Source organism: Dama dama, chromosome 24 (genome assembly GCF_033118175.1).
Source record: "Dama dama isolate Ldn47 chromosome 24, ASM3311817v1, whole genome shotgun sequence".
Classification (NCBI taxonomy): domain Eukaryota; kingdom Metazoa; phylum Chordata; class Mammalia; order Artiodactyla; family Cervidae; genus Dama; species Dama dama.
In genome coordinates, this window is record NC_083704.1 from 55472501 (window position 1) to 55491344 (window position 18844).

At 52.6% G+C, this 18844-nt stretch overlaps 1 protein-coding gene across 1 annotated transcript in view; it reads left to right on the forward strand.

Moving 5' to 3' along the window:
* The first annotated feature begins 1953 nt into the window (after positions 1–1953).
* PFKFB4 (6-phosphofructo-2-kinase/fructose-2,6-biphosphatase 4) overlaps positions 1954–18844 on the forward strand; it is a 36373-nt gene continuing 19482 nt past the window's right edge. Inside the window, exons 1-7 of the mRNA XM_061128679.1 lie at positions 1954–2113; positions 7484–7600; positions 7755–7851; positions 13781–13847; positions 16396–16470; positions 16826–16882; positions 17559–17680. Of these exons, the coding sequence (XP_060984662.1) occupies positions 2017–2113; positions 7484–7600; positions 7755–7851; positions 13781–13847; positions 16396–16470; positions 16826–16882; positions 17559–17680 (632 nt within the window). The 5' untranslated portion in view covers positions 1954–2016. The remainder of the gene's footprint in view (positions 2114–7483; positions 7601–7754; positions 7852–13780; positions 13848–16395; positions 16471–16825; positions 16883–17558; positions 17681–18844) is intronic.

The window sequence follows — 18844 nt, forward strand, 5'->3', positions numbered from 1 at the left end:
CACTGCTTCCCTGAGAAGCCAGACTCAGACTTCTGGATAATGGAGTTGGCTTCCCAGACCTGCTCCTGGTCTCCTGCTCGGCCCTGGCTGTCCCCGATCCCCAACCTTTGACTAACATTCCAAGAGGGCCAGGGAGGAGAATGGCAGGTCTGAGAAGGTGCGGGATGTCTGTGGATGTTAGAGGAGGTAGACTCTGCAATGAGTTGGATAGAGTGTGGGTGTGTGGTGACAAGGTCTCTGAGGCTAGTGTGGCCCCAGGATGGCCTTGGTAGTGGCCAGGAGACAAACAGGAGGGCTGACTGCGTCAGGAACAGCATGAGTGGCTTTGAAGAAGTAGGAAGTGGGTGGGAGGTCACCAGGGGCATGCCAGTCATCAGGACCTGCCCGTGGGTGTGCCCGCTGCTGGGCATGAGGCAGGGAAGGAGGTGGACGGTGGACACTGAAGAGGGAGGCTGAAAAAGAGAGGAAGTGATTGAGTCGGTCTGAGGCAGGGAATTCCCTGGGGAGGCAGCTTGAGCTGCTTCCAGGGAGGGTCTGTGTGGGCTTCTAGCACATGGACTTCCTTAACCTTCCCTCCCTATGAAACAAGAGAGACATCTGCATCAGTCATCTCAAAGGTCCTTGCCAGGCTCTGAAGGGCTGGGCTGGGACTCGGGGGACTGACTCAAGGCAGGAGTGTGGCAAGTTGGGCAGAGGAAGCCGCGCTGCCCCTGTGGTGCACTGGGTGGAGTCTGTGCTCCATGTCCGCCCCCGGGTCCTGGCCAGGCACACAGTCAGCAGAGAGGCCTTGGGGATGCAGTGGTCCTGCCAGGGGGTGTGGTGGAGGACATCGCTAGAGGGCAGTGTGACTCAGACTGGAGCCCTGTCAGCTCAGGCCTTGGCAGAAAGTGTACAAAGCTTAAGAGGCTGGGCTGAGGAGACAGAGGAGTTAGGGCTGGAGAGAAGAAGCCAGGTGCTCCTGAACCTCTGGGTCTCTCCCCTGCCTCTTGCTTCCACTGCATATTTAGAGACAGGAGGGAGATAAATAACATAATAAATGATAGCATTACTGGGCTTTAGAACGGATTTCTCAGACACTGACACATTTAATCCATACCAAACTCTTGTCCTTGATGACAGTACATATTCTATTTTCCTGATGAAGAGGCAGAGGCTCATTAAAGAACAAATGTGTAAACTTAATGATGTAAAATTTAGTTGGTAAAAATGAAGTCCTAGAAGGAAAAGGAAGATACTGTCCTTGGATGAGTCCCCTGGGAGCTTGGTCCTACTCACCTGCTCCAGGTGGGCTGGGGTTTAACCCGAGCTCCCCAGCAGCTAAGGCAAAGAGAGAAACACGGTCAGTTTTGTTCTGTGTCCCTGTCCACGAGATAAAGGGGCTTTTTTCAACGTGGTTGAGCAGGTTGTTCCTGTGTGCAGTGGAGAGTCCCGGGACCCGGAGGGTCGGGGTGCAAGGCCAGCGGGAGAGTTGACAGCCGTGCCAGTGGGCCGGTGACCAGTCACTCAGGGGCCTCCAGGTTGTTCCTGATCAAATTCTGGGGGTCACGCAGACTTGCCCCAACCCATGCAAACCCCTTCTTCTGAGGGTCCTGAGGTCACGGAGAACGGGAACCGCGTGTCCTAGGGGCACGCTGGGGCGTCCAGGGCGAGGCGTGGGGGGAGGCGTTTGCAGATCAGCGTCGGGTGTGCATGGCTCCGGCATCCAGGGCGGGGCCTGTACCATCTGAGCCCGGAACCTGTGGTGAGCTGGGCATGCGCGTCCTCCATCCTGGCATTAAGGGCGGGCCCGCTTGGTCCCAAACGGGCTCTCGGCCGAGCTGCGCATGCGTGGTCGGACGCCAGGCCCTCCTCTATTGGGGTGGAGCCTACTCGACCTGGGGCGGGGCCTGTGGGGAATGGGACCGGCGTCAACGCAGCTCTGAGAGGGGCGGGGCTGAGGGGCGGGGCCTCGAGTGGCCCGAGGTGGCCAGGCTGCTGGGTTGGCAGCAGCGCAGTCGGACTCATCCAAGCCCCAGGATGGCGTCCCCACGGGAACTGACCCAGAACCCCCTGAAGAAGATCTGGATGCCGTACAGCAATGGACGGCCCGCTCTGCACGCCTGCCAGCGCGGTGGTGAGGCGGGGTCCGCGGGCAAGGGGGGAAGGCAGTGCACGGGGATGGGTATTGATCTCAAATGCACAGATGCGAACCGGAGACAGGTGAGGCTGCCGCGGCCGGTGGCAGGGAAGCAGGAACAGGTGTGAGGCCTTGGACAGGTGTAGCAGAGCAGGAGGTGGGTACAGGTGTGTGGCGTCTCGGCTCAGCGGGACTGCGTCTGGCCGCCATCACCTAGGGAAGGGCGCGGGACCCTTGGCACACCATTCTGTCCTCACCGTCTCAGGCCGCGGGGAGGACTTGGAGCCTCGGTCCTGCCCTCTCCGCTGGCCAGAGAGTGTGGGCCGAATGGTCAGACTGGGATCTGCCGCTGTGTTGGCCCTAGGAGAATCGCTTGGTATCTCTGAGCCTAGAACTTTCAAAGCCGCCCGGGTGGGAGGAAATCTCATCTCTGGGCCTGAAAACGAGTCTTTGGAGCAATTTCAGGTAAGTGCAGGTGTGTTCAGGAGAGAGACAGTGAGACCACTTTGTTATATGGGCCTGTCTTTGTGTCTGTGGGTGTGCAAGCATCCAGGTGGGGTTGTGGATGAGTGGTAAAACTGGAGGGTGGAAACATCTAGAAGATATGCTGGAAAAATCATAGAATTGTTAAGGGGCTCACGTTCCCCTGGGTCCTAGGTGTTTATTCCATTTCATTGATCGCCTGCTTGTCCTTAAATGAGTCTGCAACTTCTTTTTTTATTACCGGGGGAAAAACAAAGATTTATTTTAAGAGTTGCTGAAACATTGTAATGAATTTGCAAGTTGGCAGGGTCCTCAGAGAACATCTAGTCCAGGTCCTGATACCTATTGGGAAATGGAGGTCAGGAGATGGTGTTACATGTTGGGCTATCCCTGCCTCCTGACCTCTGCTTGGGAACGACAGAAGAGAGTGCTGGTGCTTGTTTTGCTTTCAGGCTGGCCCGGGGGCCTTGGCCTTGACCAGGACGTGACACCACCTGGAGGAGGAGTGTGTGTACCTCTTAGTACACTATTGGTCCTTGTGGGGGTGACCATGGCTGGGGCTTTGATCAGACATTCTGGTGGATCTTGGACTCTGATTTTTATGTCGGTCCTGGTGGGGTGCCGAAACTGTGATCCTGCCTTTAGCTCTGGGGCCATGGCTTTCCAGTCAATATTCAGTCCTAAGGGACCATGGCTTCACCCTAGCCAACCCTCCTTCCAGACTTTTCTGGAGGTGTGGAGGGCCAAGGCCCCTTTCTCTTGTGCTTCAAGTCAGTCTGTGTTAGGGCTGTGCTACCCTGACTTGGTGGGTGCCCTCTGCTGTTACATAAAGGGAAAGGAGTGAGAAGGTGGACTTTGGAGGCAAGAGCACTCAGACTGTGTCGTGGCTCTGCTGGGTGACCTTGGGCACAGAGCTGACCCTGCAGGTCTCAGCTTCCTTATCTCTGGGACGGAGACAGTCAACAGCCTCGCACTGTGAGCCTCTTGATAAGTGCTTGATAAGTGGTAGCAGTTACTTTAGAATTTTGTCACCACCCTTCTTTTTTTGCTTCTCCATTCCTCACCCTCAGGGAATGAAGCATCAGCGAACAGCTCCGTGCCAACCCCCTTTCAGGTAGCAAAGGAGCTAAGGCCCCATGGGAGGGAACTTGCCAGGTCTCACGGCCCCTGGGGCAGGCCTGTATTTCTTCAGCTCTGGGTATGCAACTAAAATGTGGCTCTGGCCTGAACACAGGGGCTTGTGCCCTGGCACTGCCTCAGGGTGTTGCAGTGGGTGGGACTGTGAGCTGACCTGGCACAAGAGGCCAAAGATGAGACCTGCAGATGCTGTGGCGGTTTGGGTCCCAGAGTTCATAGCAAGGAGGGAGCAAGCGGTGAATGAGCATGGAGACAGCATCTTAGGTCTCAAGTTCTCATTCATGCAGCATTTTACCCTCTGCTTGGTGGGCTTCTAACTAGGTTGGAGGACCACAAGGACAGGTGGGAACCTGAGGTCTGGGTGGGTGGACGCTGACTTGATCACAGGGCTTTACAGAGAAGAGGATGTGGGGGCCCACCACTAGGCTGTGCTGTGCGGTGGGTTGTCTTTGGGGTCTACTCCAGTTCCTCAGGGCACCAGAGGCTGGTTGGCAGAGTCCCTGCCTCTTCCCACTCTCTGCTAGCAATTCTGCCTCCTTTTCATAAATCCAAAGCTACACAGAAGGCCTAAAAGCTGTTACCATTCTGCTCATTGACCTGGAGGAGCTCTGGGGGCAGATGGGGTAGGAGATGGGGACGTGCCTCGGGGAACACGGCACAAAGGGCAGTATTTGATAGCTTTTCTTAGCCAAAAGTTGGCAAGACTTCCTGGGTAAGGACACGACTGATGTGTGCACAGGCCAGTAGGACAGATGACTTTTGATCCCCTCCGAACAGGACCGTGATGCCAGTTTGCTTTGTTTTAAAGAACACTCCCTTCCCCAGCCTGGCTCAAGGCAGTGGGAGCAGATACAGGTCAGGACTCCGTTCTGGAACCCCCTCCAGGGACTTGAGGCTGCCCCCGTGGAGACACCACCAGATGGTAGTCACTGGCCAGCACCACGCTTGTCTCAGCCTCCTGGCTCCTTGGGCTCTGGTGGCCTTGAGTACGTTTACAGATAATTTACAGGAACTTGCGAGAAAAGCTGACTTGCATGTTTTCAGATTTCCTTCCGCACATGCCCTGTGTTCTAAACTGTGTGTTCTGCTGTCCTCTTGCTCAACATCAAGGTCCTGAGGGCCTGGAGCTGAGCTCCGGCAGCAGGCACCAGCTCTCCTGGTCTGCCCACCCTCAGTTCAAGTGTGTTCCTTCCGTGGGGGGCCTCGGTTTGCAATTTCTCTATTGCTTGGACGTCCCTGCTGTTCTGCTGTTGGAAGCAGGGCTCTTGTGAACACACTTGTACTTTGCTTTTTCTTTTTGAGTATTTGCTCTGGATCTTATCTTGAGGAACAGAGGTGATAGGTAGTTTATGGCTCTGGTGTGCCCAGCCCTGACTTGCTGTTCTGCCTGCCCACCATGGCTGTGTAGGTGGCCGGGGGGCAGAGGGGAGGAATGCTGTCGCCAAACGTGTGTGAAGAGGCCAGGGACGTCCCTGGGGAGATGGAAGCTGTGAAGAGGGGATGCGGAACCCCAGCCCTGAGGTCATGGGAGAGCCCCTCAGGGAGCCATGGGAAGGGGTGGGACAGATGACTTTCGGTCCCCTCCGAACAGGACCATGATGCCAGTTTGCTTTGTTTTAAAGAACTCTCCCTTCCCCAGCCCGGCCCAAGGCAGTGGGAGCAGATACAGGTCAGGACCCAGTTCTGGAATCCCCTCCAGGGACTTGAGGCTGCCCCCAGACACTTGAGGCTGGGTCCAAACACCACCAGATGGTAGTAACTGGCCAGCACCACGCTTGCCTCAGCCTCCTGGCTCCTTGGTCATCAGAGGCACCAGGGTGGGTGCAGGTTCCCCCCACCCCGCAGTGAGTAGCTGACGGTATTGCCCTCCGGTTGCTTGGGAGCCAGCCGGGTAGGAATTGTGCAAACAGCCCAGGCTCCAGCAGCGTGGGGCTGGCCCTCAGGATGCAGGGCCTTGCCTAACTAGTTTTTCTCTCGCCTTAGCCAATGCTGAGGTTTTTCTGCAAGTTTCCTCACTCTCGCTCACCATCAGTGGGGTCCCCTCCCCCTCGCTCCTGGGACTCACAGTTTGGGTCCCATTTGCCCAGAGGTATTGCATAGGAGCAACTGAGTGCTTCCCACTGGCAAGCAGGGCCCTTTACTTCTCTTCAGGGCTTGCCTGGGGACAAACAGGTGCCTCTTCACCCCAAGTCCCAAGGGCAGTCTTGAGGTGCATGTTGTTCCCTAGCGGGGCAGGCTGCCAAGGCCAGGCACAGGACAGTTTCCTGGAAGTGCTTACGTGGGGCGAATGCTAGACCTCGCGGAGGGATTATCATCCTGTTTTACAGATGACGATACTGAGGCTTAGGCTTCCCAAGTGGTGCTAGTGTTAAAGAACTCACCTGCCAATGCAGGAGACATCAGAGACATGGGTTCGATCCCTGGATCAGGAAGATCCCCTGGAGGAGGGCATGGCAACCCTCTCCAGTATCCTTACCTGGAGAATCCCATGGACAGAGGAGCCTGGTGGGCTGTGGTTCATAGGGTCGCAAAGAGTTAGATACGACTGAGCGACTAAGCACTCACTCACGCACGCACATACGCATGCACACTCAGAGGCTCAGAGTTGACAGTAAGTGTCAGAGTTAGGAACTCAGGCCTGACTGACTCTGACCACTGCCTCTGCACTCTGGCTCCAGCGAGGGTGACAAGTTGAAGGGTGGGGCCCAGCATTTGCAGAGCGTGTGGGCAAAGGAGGGGCAGTGACAGGTCCCCACATCTGTCCATGTGTCTGTCTGCTGTGGTTTCACCTGGCCCAGGCCCTGAGGATGATGAAAGGGAGGCTTCCTGAGGCAAGACCACGCTGAAAACTGAGCTGGATCGCGCGAGGTTGGCACTTATGCCACCTTGGTGTCCGTCTTAGTGGCCAGGGCTTGGCAAGCTGGGTCCAGACTCTTCCCTGCCTCCAGCCTCAGCAGCTTCTTTCTGGCGCACTGATCTGGTGGCGTGTGGAGTGGCAGTGGGTAGCTCTCAGACAGACCACCCTTGTGGGTATTGGCCTGTGTCTCTGGTCTCAGCCCCTTGTGGCCCTCACCCTGGTGGATTTTGAGGTGCCTCCCTGTCCCTCCCTGCCCACAAGGTTTGAGCAGCCAACTCTGCCAGACCTTGGGTTCCCAGATGACTCAGACACTGCAAGGCTGCTTCCCCGCCGAGTGATGGGCTGTGGAGAGCAGACTGGGTTGGGTTGAGGGGGAGCATGCACCGGGTGGGCATGCGGGTTCCTTGAAGGAAGGACTCACTGCAGAAGCAGCTTCTGGGCTTTGTAGATGAGAAATCCACCACCCCGCCCTAGGATGCGGAAGCAGTGATACTGTGCAAGCAGGAATGCTGAATGACTCTTGGGATGGGGGTGCGGGTTCCTGGATGACAGACGGGCATCAGCTTTGTCCTGCCTGCTAGGGGAATTCCCCCGTGGTGTTTCTCCAGGCCTGTGGCAGCTCTAGCTTTGTATCTGGTGGTGCATGGCAGGTAAGGTCTGGTGAGATCCCATGGTGTCTGACAGGCCTGGGGAATGGTGCATGCCAGCCTTGGTTAGAGACCCCCACCCCAGAGTCTGGGGGTCCTCGGGAAGCTCTCTGCTGCCAGAGCCTGGAAAGACACATCAGAGGCCAGTCCTGTACCCTGAGGCAGAGGAACCCTGGGCAGAGAGGCAGGGGCGCCCTGGGACGGGTCCAGGTCTCGTGGGACACTGTGTTCCTTGCCTTTCAGTTTGCATGACCAACTGCCCAACACTCATTGTCATGGTGGGACTGCCTGCCAGGGGCAAGACCTACATCTCCAAGAAGCTGACTCGCTACCTGAACTGGATTGGCGTGCCCACTCGGGGTGAGACTCAGCCTTGGCTTCCCAAGCAGGGCTTGGGGTCTCTGTGCGGGAGGAGTGAGAAGGCTGGACTGCAGCGGGGCCAGAGGGGTGGGTCAAGGTCGGGTGTTGGGAAGGGATGCTGTTGTGTGACAGCTGAGCCTCTCCTTTCCCCCAGAGTTCAACGTGGGCCAGTATCGCCGGGACATGGTCAAGACCTACAAATCTTTTGAGTTTTTCCTTCCAGACAACGAAGAGGGCCTGAAAATCAGGAAGTGAGTGTGTGTCTATGTGTGTTTATGGAGAAGGCCCTGGAGCCCAGTTGCTGGTGATGACCAAGCTGTTCCCTGAGCCCGGGGCCTTGCCCTGCCCCGTGAGCTGGTTTCTTGGCATGTCAGGCTGTGGTGGGGGTGAGGATATGATGGGCTTGGGAACAGAGGGAAAGGGTATGTGGCCACACATGGCTTGCCCTGCTCTGCCCTGCCCTGTTATCTCTGGGAGGGGAGCTTGGGCTTTGGGGAGGTGGTAGAGGCTTAGCCAGGGCAGGTCTGCATAGAGGCTATATTCACTTATCCCAGGCTGATCACGAGGGTGGACTCTGGTAGGGAGGGGAGCTCAAAGTGAAGCAGAGATTCCAGTCTCAAAGGTGGGACAGAGTGGGACTGGCATCACTTCCTGCCAACTTCTTTTACAGACAGAAAGTTCAGGCCCAGGACCTTTCCTCCCTAGCCCCAGGGTAAGCCCCCTGCTGATACAGGGAGGATGTTTGCTACATGTTCCTTGGCATGTGAGGGAGGCTTTCTCTTGTCGTCTCAGTGTTGCTGGGTGACAGGATAGTGACAGGATGGATAGTTGTGTATGACACTCACTCCCCTCCTCCATTCAGCCGGGAACTGAGGGCTTTCTGCAGACTAACTGAGCACCAGCTGTGATCTGAGTTGCTGTGCTGTGCCCTTCTCGGCGGGTGTCAGCTGAGGGGTCAGGAAGTGTCCTGCCCTTGCTCTGGGCTCAGCCACTATGGGAGGGCTTTTAGCAGAGGCTGGCCCAGCTCTAGTGGGTCAATGGAACGCCAGGCCCAAAGCCACCGGCTTATGCTGCAGTTTGCCTGCTCCCTCTCTGGCCACCAGGGGGCAGGAGTTCCCCATCATGGGGCTTGGCCAATCAGGTTCTCTACTCGGGTCAATGGAGCCAGGCTGCTGCTACACCAAGAAGGGAAGGGGAGTCTGACACTCAGGCCTCTGGGGCCAAATTGGGAGTAAAATTCGAGGGTGGGCCCTCTGGTGATAATGACAAAAGGGAGGGGACTTATGCTTGAACCTATGGTGTGCTGGGTGTGTGATGCCCATTGCCACCCCCTGCCCATTTTACAGATGAGGAAATTGAGGCTCAGGGGGTCTCATACAAGATACCAAGTAACTTCACAGAGCCCAGAATTAGGTCTAAGCCCCTGTTTCACTATAAACTGTCCTGTCCATCGTTCCCAATTCACATTACCCAATTTGTAGATCAAAGGTTGCATCAAGTGCAAATTCTATACTCATCTCAAGTTGTGGGCACTCATTAGTTGCTTTGATCTTCCCTACAGTGGGTTGTGGTGCCTCCCTCCCCCAGATGCTGAGACTGAGGTCAGAAGCGGTGGTATTGTCTGGGATCACTCAAGGTTTGATTTGAAGCCAGGCCTATCTGATCCAGAGTGTTTGTGGGCAGAATAAGGAAGCTAGCACATTCCCAGAGCTTATTGGGCATTCTGCTCAGACTGCCTATTGAAGGTAGGAATTGGGATTAATTCTCATGGCGAAACCCAGACTCAGAAGAAGTTAGGGAATTAGTCCAAGATCACCCAGTGGGAACAGAGGACCTAGCAGTAGAAGCTGGGGGCAGGTTCACATGTGTCTCTCTGTAGGCACAGCCTCTGGCTGTTTCTAGGAACTCTCCCTTGTGTTTCCAAAGCCTGGGTCTGGCCCCTGCACCAGGGCCCCATTTCCCATTAACCAGCCCCAGATGTCCCACGGATAATTGGCAAAATAGAAGGATCAGACTTTTTAAAAATGGGAAACCTAGGAAGAGAAGCCTACATTTTCCAGAGACACACGTTTGTACACATTGTTGAGGTTCCTGGAACTACACAATGTGGAGGTCTGAACCTGACGCTGGGCACAGTGGAAGGTCTAGAGGAGGGCATGCGTATCCATGTGTGTGTGTGTGCATGTGCTCCCTCTTTATCTACACGTCGGTGTGTGCTTAAATACACACCAAGCGCACTCGTATATGTGCACAGAGTCACATACTGCAGGAAGGTGTGTGCACACACCTTATGTACAATGCACGTAAGTGTTCAGACACGTACATATCCTCTGTGTGCATGCTTGGACATATAAAAACCTATAATTGTGCACACTAGTGTGTGCACAGACATACCCCATGTGCACATGAATACGTTTAATCATAACTATACCTTTTCTTTTTTTTTTAACTCTACCTTTTCAGTCACATGGGCTTAGGGACACCAGGATGTTCTCTCTGACACTGACGTGTCCACCAGTTCAGTTCAATTCTGACCCTTTCTAAATGGCATTAGCATCGTCAGTTCCCACAAGTTAAGGGCTCAGTCCCTCAAAATTGACCTCACTTCACACACCAGTAACAAGTCTCAGGGCCCAGCACCATCACACCCTACCAGCACCTCATCTTTTCAACCTGGAAGTGCTTTGACTCTCATCATTCATCTTCAGCACCCACCTCCTTTCCTGGAGGGTGGAGGTTAGGACTAAAGGTTCCTCATCACTTTCTGTGACCAGCCCAGCGCTGAGGCTGTCTAGGGGCCCCACCCTGAATCACTTCATTAGCATCAACTCAGGTGTGATTGGAAGAGGCTCCTTGTGAATGACAAAAATCACTCCTGTCACTTAGGGAATTCCAAGGGTTTTAGGAGCTCTGCCAAGAACCCTGGACAGAGACCAGATATATTTATCATACCACAGAGACCCCATCTGCATGTGCACAACTGCACCCCTAGGCAATGCTCACAGGCACTCACTAATGACACCCATTACGTACCCACCCACATGCACATGTGTGCCCATCCACACTCACACCCACAGGGAGCCCCAGGCTGTCCCCCCGCATCTCCACCTGGGCCCCTTGATCCCTCCTACTAGATGTAGTCTCAGCCAGAGGAGCCCCCAGAGACCATAGCCCGGACATGGGGCTCTGCGTGTGGGTAGCAAGAAATGGCCCTAGCCATGCCTGCAGAAATGTGTCTCAGAGGGCTTCAAGGAGCTCCGGTGCTTTATGTCTCAGCACAGAAAGAATTCTGTGATTCGTTAGAATAGAACACTTGTGAGGCTTGGTGGGCAGGTAGGCAGGAGGGTCTGCTCCCAGAATTTAGTGGATGAAGGATATCCGAGGACCCAGAAAGGTCACAAGCCAGCATGAGAGCAGAGCTCCTTCCAATGACCTGGACTCAGTTCTGTCCCCACTTTTCTCGTGACCCCAGCATTCTGGTCAGCCTCTGCGGCCACGCTTGGGCACACCGCACAGTCAGTGTATTGGTGCACTTGGGGTTTACATACAAAATTCCAAGATTGAACAAACAAGAGATCTAATTTAACTCTTACATCAAAAAAACTGTAGGTAATAGTGTTTGGGAGGAAAAATTTTTCCTTCTTGCCTTCTAGGTTCTTTGGCTGGTCTAGTAATTAAATCGACAATAACACAGATTAACAGAAAAAAAGTTTAATAGCACCTATGTCTCCTGCATACATGGGAGAGGCCTAAGAATCCCTCACTTTAAATACCATCTTCAGCTAAAGAAAAAAGAAGGTGCTGGGGGGCGAGGAGTCAGAGGACATTATCAGGAAAGGCCCAGTGAATTAGGGTAAAGTTTTTATGCAGATTTGAATCTATGCCTTCAGGGAAGCCCTCACCTTAAAAACCTTCTTCGGCTAAAGAGAAGGGAAGACATTGAGGGTGAGGAGTCAGGGGAAGTTACCAGGAACAGCTCACTGAACAAGGGTAAGGTTATTACTCAGATTTAAATCTATACCTTCAGGGAATTCCCTGGTGGTCCAGTGGTTAAGCTTCCGACCACATGACCACTGTGGGACCCTTGTCGGGGCCAGTTTGATCCCTGATCCATCAGGGAACTAAGATTCCACAAGCTACATGGTGCTGCCTAAACAAATCAATCAATGTATGCCTTTAGCATTGATAAAGAGTTTCCAGAGAGATAAGGTCATCTCCTTCCTCCTGGTTCAGCAAGGGAGACTCCCTTACAAATGGAGGTTTCCTTTATATTTGTAAATGTCTCTTAAAAAAGGGATCTTCCTGACCCGGGGATTGAATCCAGGTCACCTGCATTTTAGGCAGATTCTTTATCATCTGAGCCTCTATGGAAGCCCTAAAAAGAAAAAGAAAAAAAAAAAAGGGTGGGGGGTAAGCTGTTCTTTTTAACTTTTTATTTTGTATTGGGATATAGACAATTAACATACAATGTTGTGATAGTTTCAGGTGAACACCAAAGGGACTCAGCCACACATATACATGTAAAAAAAGGATAACTGACATGTTTTCTGAGCTTCTACTGCGTCTGCAGTTTCTTAAAAATAATCAGCCTGAAGTAATCCTTCTGCCAAAGAGATTTATTTTGGGGTGGTACATTCTGCTCCACTGCATAGATAAAAGGTCAAAGTGATTTATCTATCTTTGGACCTTGTAAGAGAAATGGATAACGTTAGAAAGATCCTTATATGTGGCAATCCACTTTGGAGCAATGAACAAAAAGGCTGAGGTGTTCTGAGGACAGAGAGTGTAGTCAGTGGTCAGTCGTGGTGAGGGTTTTGCCTTTCAGAGCATCTGTGGGCATGGGTCCAAGAGGCAGAGACACAGCACCCTCCTCCAGAAGGGGTCATTTGGGGAGTTCTCGGTCCACTGAAAGAAATGTACAACTTAAAATTTGAGAGTTGTGTTTTATTCGGTGAGCAACACTGAGGACTTGGGAATTCCCTGGCAGTCCAGTGGTTAGGACCCTGCGGTCTCACTGCTGAGGGCCCAGGTTCAGTCTCTGGTCGGGGAAGTAAATCTCACAGGCTACACAGCATAGCCAAACAAACTGAGGACTTAAGCCCGGAAGACAGCCTCTCAGATAGCTCTGAGGGACTGCTCCCAGAAGTAAGGAAGGTTCCAGGACATATAGGAGTTTTGGCGGACAAAAACCAGGTAGGCTGCAACATCAAAAGAGTCTGTTAATTAAAGAACATAGACATCTCAAGTTAAGGAACCTAGAGCTTTTGTTTGAATGGAAAGAGGTAAGAGCCTAGGCTCATTGAAGTCATCCTTTTGATATGCATTTCAGCTATCTGTGGCCAGTTTCCTGTTTTCCCTTCTTGAATCCCCCTCAAGGTATATATTTGGGGGCTGCTATGACAGCTGAGCCTTGATGCCTGCAACATCCTTTGTTTGGTGATAAGGCAGGTGGCCTCCTTGGTCCACATTTCCCTTCTAGGAAAGAAAATTGAACCTGAAGCTTAATCCTGCCTTTTAAGCTAGAGGCCAGCAATATTGTCTCTGTTCTCCCACAGCTAGCTTCCTCACCCAACACACACACAAGGAAGTATCTGGTTTTCAAAGGGCTTTGTTGATAATCAGGGGAAATGTAAGACACTTAGAAGTTCTGAAGTTGGCAAAATGGCAGCCTGGATTTGTATCTGATGAGATAAAAGAAGAAAGTAGAGAAACATGATATCTCAAAAAGTGTTCCTGGACTTCCCTGGTGGTCCAGTGGTTAAGACTCTACCTTCCAATGCAGGGGACCCAGGTTTGATTCCTGGTCTGAGAAGATTCCACATGCCATGGAGAAATTAAGCTGGTGTACCACAACTATTTAGCCTGTGCTCTGCAACAAGAGAGTAGCCTTTGATCACCACAACTAGAGAAAAGCCTGAGCAGTAACAAAGACCCAGCACAGCCAAAAATAAATAAATATGTATATTTTAAAAAGTATTCCTGATGGCCAGGAGCACATAGCCTTCTACCTACAGGAGCAGGGTTACCAAATACTGGCAATCTTCCCAAGGAAAGAGAAATCTTGAGAGAAGGGGCCCCAGGGGCTGCCGCCTCTCCTGGTCAGCATAGCATATTTCCCTGGCCTACTGCCCTGCAGCAGCCAATCAGGTTCTTGGCTGACCTATGTGTTCTTTTCTGAAGGCAGTGTGCGCTGACAGCCCTCCGAGACGTTCGGCGGTTCCTTAGTGAGGAGGGGGGACATGTGGCGGTAAGTATAACACGCTGGCAGCATCTGGGAGTGACATGTGGGAGCCCACCTACTTCTACCCCTTTACTTACCAGGCGTCTGGAGGGGAAGGTAGGGGACGTGCAACCCTAGACACTCCTGGGTGCCAGCCCCCGGGAGGAAGCCTGCAGCTGCTCTGCAGTAGGAAGCCAGAGGCTGGACGGGGGCCAAGAATTTCCCTCTGGGCTTGTGGTTGTGTTTGACCCTGCAGGACTTCCCTCTGAGTACTCACATGGTTGGCTACTCCACAAGTTAGGCGTGTCATGTTACTTGAGTCTTTAGCAAATATGATTTCTCCCAATGTGGAGAGCATCCTGCCCAGCCTTGGGTGACCATTCCGAAATCAGCTGAATGCTGGGTAAGGGAATTCCATCTATGTGTTGGCCCCTCCCGTGAGATCCACAAAGCTGAGCAAGGGTGTCTTCAGGAAAGGGCCCCACCCCAACCCTCTGCTGTGAAACATTGCGGCCATTTTTCCTTCCTTCTTCCTCTTTAATTTTCCTTCCTTCCTCCTCTTGAAGGCATGCAGCCTGGAGCTCTGTCCTCAGCTCCATCTAGATCAGCTGCCCCCTAGGTCTGTGGCACAGCCGTCACCCTGGGTATTTCCTTCTCTTCCCTCCTGAATTGAATCCCTGACTCTTAAGCTCCATGTCTTCCTTTTGCTTCGTTTACTGACTTGTTTTGTTGGAGCGCAAACAAGTAGCTTTCTCAGAAAGGTATTTGGGAAGTAAATTTTGTGAGACCTTGCATGTCCAGAAATATCTTTTTTTTTTTTTTTAATCCTCGCCTTTGCTGGGTGGGTATAGAATTCTAGGTGGAAAGAACATTTCCTTTAAAAATTTCATGACATTGCTCCATTGTTTTATGGCTGTGGGAAAGTCTGTTGTCATTCTGATTTGTTGATCCTCCTTACAAGTTGTATTTCCTAGGGAATTCTCTGGCGATCCAGTGGTTAAGACTCTTCACTCTCTGGTTGAGACTCTGGTTTGATCCGTGGTCGGGGAACTAAGATCCCACGAACCGTGCAGTGCAGCCAAAAAAAAGTTAAGATTAAAAAAAAAAAGATTTTATCTCCTAGAGGAGCTGGGGGCTTCTCAGGCCCTTTCTCTGGAGAAGCTTTTAGGGTCTTCAAAGTGATGTGCCTTACAGTGGCCTTCTCCACAATGCTGGGTCCTTGGGCTGGGGGATTTCATCAGGAAACTCTTCTCCAGCAGGTCAGAGAAACTGTCATATATGTTACTTTGTTATACCACCCCCACCACTATCTCACCATCAAGTCCTCACTCCTCTCCCACTTTCTGAGACGCTGTTTCTGGAACTCCTGGTGGCTGTATGTTAGACCTAATCCCTAACTTTGTCTTTTCCCCCCCTTACTTTCCCTTTGTCTCTTTTGGTTCCACTTTCAGGGAGACTTCCTTAACATTATCTGAGAAGTGTTTGGCTGAAGTTTTTATACTTTTATGGTACAATTTCCAAATTTAAAATGTCTTATTTTCTGAGTGTTTCAATTTTTTCGAACCCTGTTCTTGTTTTGTGCTTACTATATGGCATTTCGCGTCTCTTTAGACAATAATTGTAAGTTTTTGACATTTCCTTCTGTGCTATGCCCTGTACTCATTTCTTAAAGTTCCTTTTATCGTGTTTGATTTAGTCTTCTTCTTTTTTTTTTTTTTGCCTGGACCATACAGCTTGTGGGGTCTTAGTTCCCTGACCAGGGATTGAATTTGTGGCCCCTTCAGTGGAAGCATGGAGTCCTAATCAGTAGACCACCAGGGAATTTCCAGGTCTTCATTTTCCATGTTAGAGGTTTTGCTGTTTCAGTGACCCTGGTCTAATGATGTATCCCTTTATAAAAAGTGGTGTTCTAAACTCTGTTTGGGTGGGCTGCACCTGAGGATGCTGGGCAGGCACCAGGCAGTTCAGAACCTGCCTGGAGGAGGCAGGGAGGGGTCCTGGGGCTCCACTTGCACTCCCAGTGGGGCCGGTCCTCCACTTTCCAGTCCTCCCCTTTCCTCTACGCCCTTGCCCCTTTTTGCCAAGCTGCCTGTGCCCAGTTCCTGACTCTCCCAGGTCTGCAAAACAGCTGTGCTCTGGTTGGCCATGGCTTGTGTTTGCTTTTCTCTGAGCCACTCACCAAGTGTCTGTCTTAAAGAAAAAAAAAACTACGGTGACATCGCCCATCTCCTGTCCTGTTCCCATCTTACTGGGGTCTCAGGACGGAGTGGAAATAAATGTGGGTTTAGTTCTCCAGGTTTAGCTAATTTCACTGGAAGTCTTGTTGGTCAGACATGAGCGGAGTGCCTGCTTTCCTGCTGTGAGCATGGGCACCCGCTCCTTCTAGCTTCCTCGGGGCACTTGCCAAGGAACTGGAGGACCAGCCCAGCCTTTGCAGGTCTGAAGGATGCTGGCCAGGTGGATGGCCAGGCATCAGCTGGTCTCAGTGAGAAACCCAGCCCCTGTGCTCCAGCTGTCGGGTGGCCTCCCACCTTTTCCAGGGCCAGAGGCTGAGTTAACCCCAATTTGATCCTAGGTTTTTGATGCAACAAATACCACCCGGGAACGGAGAGCCACCATCTTTAATTTTGGGGAACAGAATGGCTACAAGGTGAGGTCCCCGGGCTTACCTCCTCGGTTGGGCTGTGGCACCTTCAGGCCCCCTGGGACCCCTTTGTCGGCCTCCTGATGGGGGCAGGCAGGTGGGCTCCTGAGTGGATTTGCGATAATGCTTTTCTCTCCACCTGGAGGTTTCTTTCTGGGGAAGTGGGGTTCCTGGTGGGAGAGTCCTGGATGGGGCTGTTCCGTGCCCCTTGTCCAGGCCCTCTCCCCTGAAGGAGGGCCTCAGGGCCCTGGTTGCTGATCAGTAGGACCCTCAGTGGGTAGGGAGCTCCAGGGAGCCAGGCCCAGGGCCCTAAATGCGTCTCTGGTTCCTTCCCTCCTGCCTGCCGTGGTCTTTGCCGCAGACCTTTTTTGTCGAGTCCATCTGTGTGGATCCTGAGGTTATAGCTGCCAACATTGTGGTGAGTGGTGTGGTGCGTCTGACCTTGTGGGGGACAGGAATACACCCGAGACGGCCTGTGACAGTGAGGTCCCTCTGCAGGTTGGGCTGTGGCCTGGGCCAACCTTAGCTTGGTTGGTGGGGGGTGGGGAGGCAGTAGATCTCTGGGCTGGATGGTCCTGGATCCCCGAGTACCACTCGTCTGGAGGGCTGTGCATTCCTTCTTCTTCCCTTCTCTTCTCCTTGCTCCTTCCCCTTGCTCCTCCCCTGGATGGTAGGAGACGAGCTTCAGCCCCTAGAGGGAGGGGCAGGGTGGGGAGGGGGTGTTAGTATTTTGAAGGGTAAAGAGATTTGACCCCTCACCCATATTCCCTTTTTATCTGAGAAATGAACATCAGTGTCTGGGGAGATAGTTCAGGTGGGGAGGGGCTTCAGGGCCCCTTATCCTTCTGGCCTCACCTCCCCCATTACCACAAAAATGAGGGACTGTGATCTCAGGATGCCCAGTAATACTCTCTTAGCACTGGTGTGGGAGCTTGGACCAGGGAGCCGCTGGCCTCTTCCTAATGGGACCAGCCAGCCCCCTGGGACTGGCCTCCAGCCTCCTCCCCTAGCCCCCTGCCCAGCGTTGTCCTCAGTCTCCCCCCTGCCTGGCCTCTGGAGCTCATGTGTCCTTGCTCTGTGCCTGGCTCCGGCAGCAAGTGAAGCTGGGCAGCCCTGACTACATCAACCGCGATAGTGACGAGGCCACGGAGGACTTCATGAAGCGCATTGAGTGCTATGAGAATTCGTATGAGACACTGGATGAGGACCTGGACAGGTGAGCCGGGGCAGCACCGTGTCCTCGGCTGTGGTGGGGGTGGGTTTGGACCGCTGGGCTCCCTCCCGTGGCTCCCCCAGGTGGTGGCTGAGGGCCCACCCCAGCAGGCAGAGATGCTCTGCCCTTTTTTCTTTCTTTCCTCGGGGTGGAGGTCGTGGCCCAGAGGCAACTCCATAAAACTGCAGTTGCTTTATCTGGAGCTCTGAAAGTCAGAATTTTCTACTATACCATCATAAAATCAAGCCTGTTTTCTGTACAGAGGGTCTTCCCATGAGCCATTTGCAAACAGTACATGCTCTTCTTTCGGTGGGTGGTCTGTGTTTTGTGAAGGGGGACGGGGTGCCCAGTTCCTACCCATGAAGAGCTGACAGTGGCCAATGCTTCATAGGAGTGAGTTCTGAGTAGGGATAGCAGCCAGCCATCGGCAGGGTCTCTCTAAAAAGGCTCAGATGGTAGATATTTTAGGCTTTGGGGGCATACAGTCTCTTAACTCTTAACTAGCCATCTAGTACTAAAGGAACATATTAAGAAATGGACATGACTGTGTCCCAGTAAAATTTTATTTGCAAAACCAAACTGAGTTTGACTAACTGGCCATAGTTTGCCAACAACTCCTTATAGCAGAAGTGAGGGGGAGGGTGTTGAAGTGAATAACACTTAAGTAATTAACCCCTAAGTAATTAAGTTAATAACTGAATAAAGTATTACACAGTCCTTATAAGTCGTGCCAAAGAGACATGGAAAAGTGCATGTTATGTTGTTGTTGTTCAGTCGCTAAGCCCCTTCTGACTCTTTGCCACCCCATGGACTGCAGCACACCAGGCTTCCCTGTCCTTCACTATCTCCCAGAGTTTGCTCAAGTTCATGTCCATTGAGTCACTGATGCCATCCGACCATCTCATCCTCTGTCGCTCCTTCTCCTTTCGCCACACGTTATGTAGCATTAAGTAAAAAGGCTGGGATATGAGCTTGTACTTGGGTCACTTGTGGTTATGTGTGAATCTTTAGCTACACACCGAGGAGGTCAAGTGACTGTTGGAGAGAGGGTACCTGGGGTGTTTGCAGGACAGTCCCTGGCCTGGCTGTTGGCGCGCCTGGCACTGTTTCGGTGCTGTGCCCCGCCTCTGTGGTTCTGCTGGTCTCCCCAGCACAGCGTTATTCCTC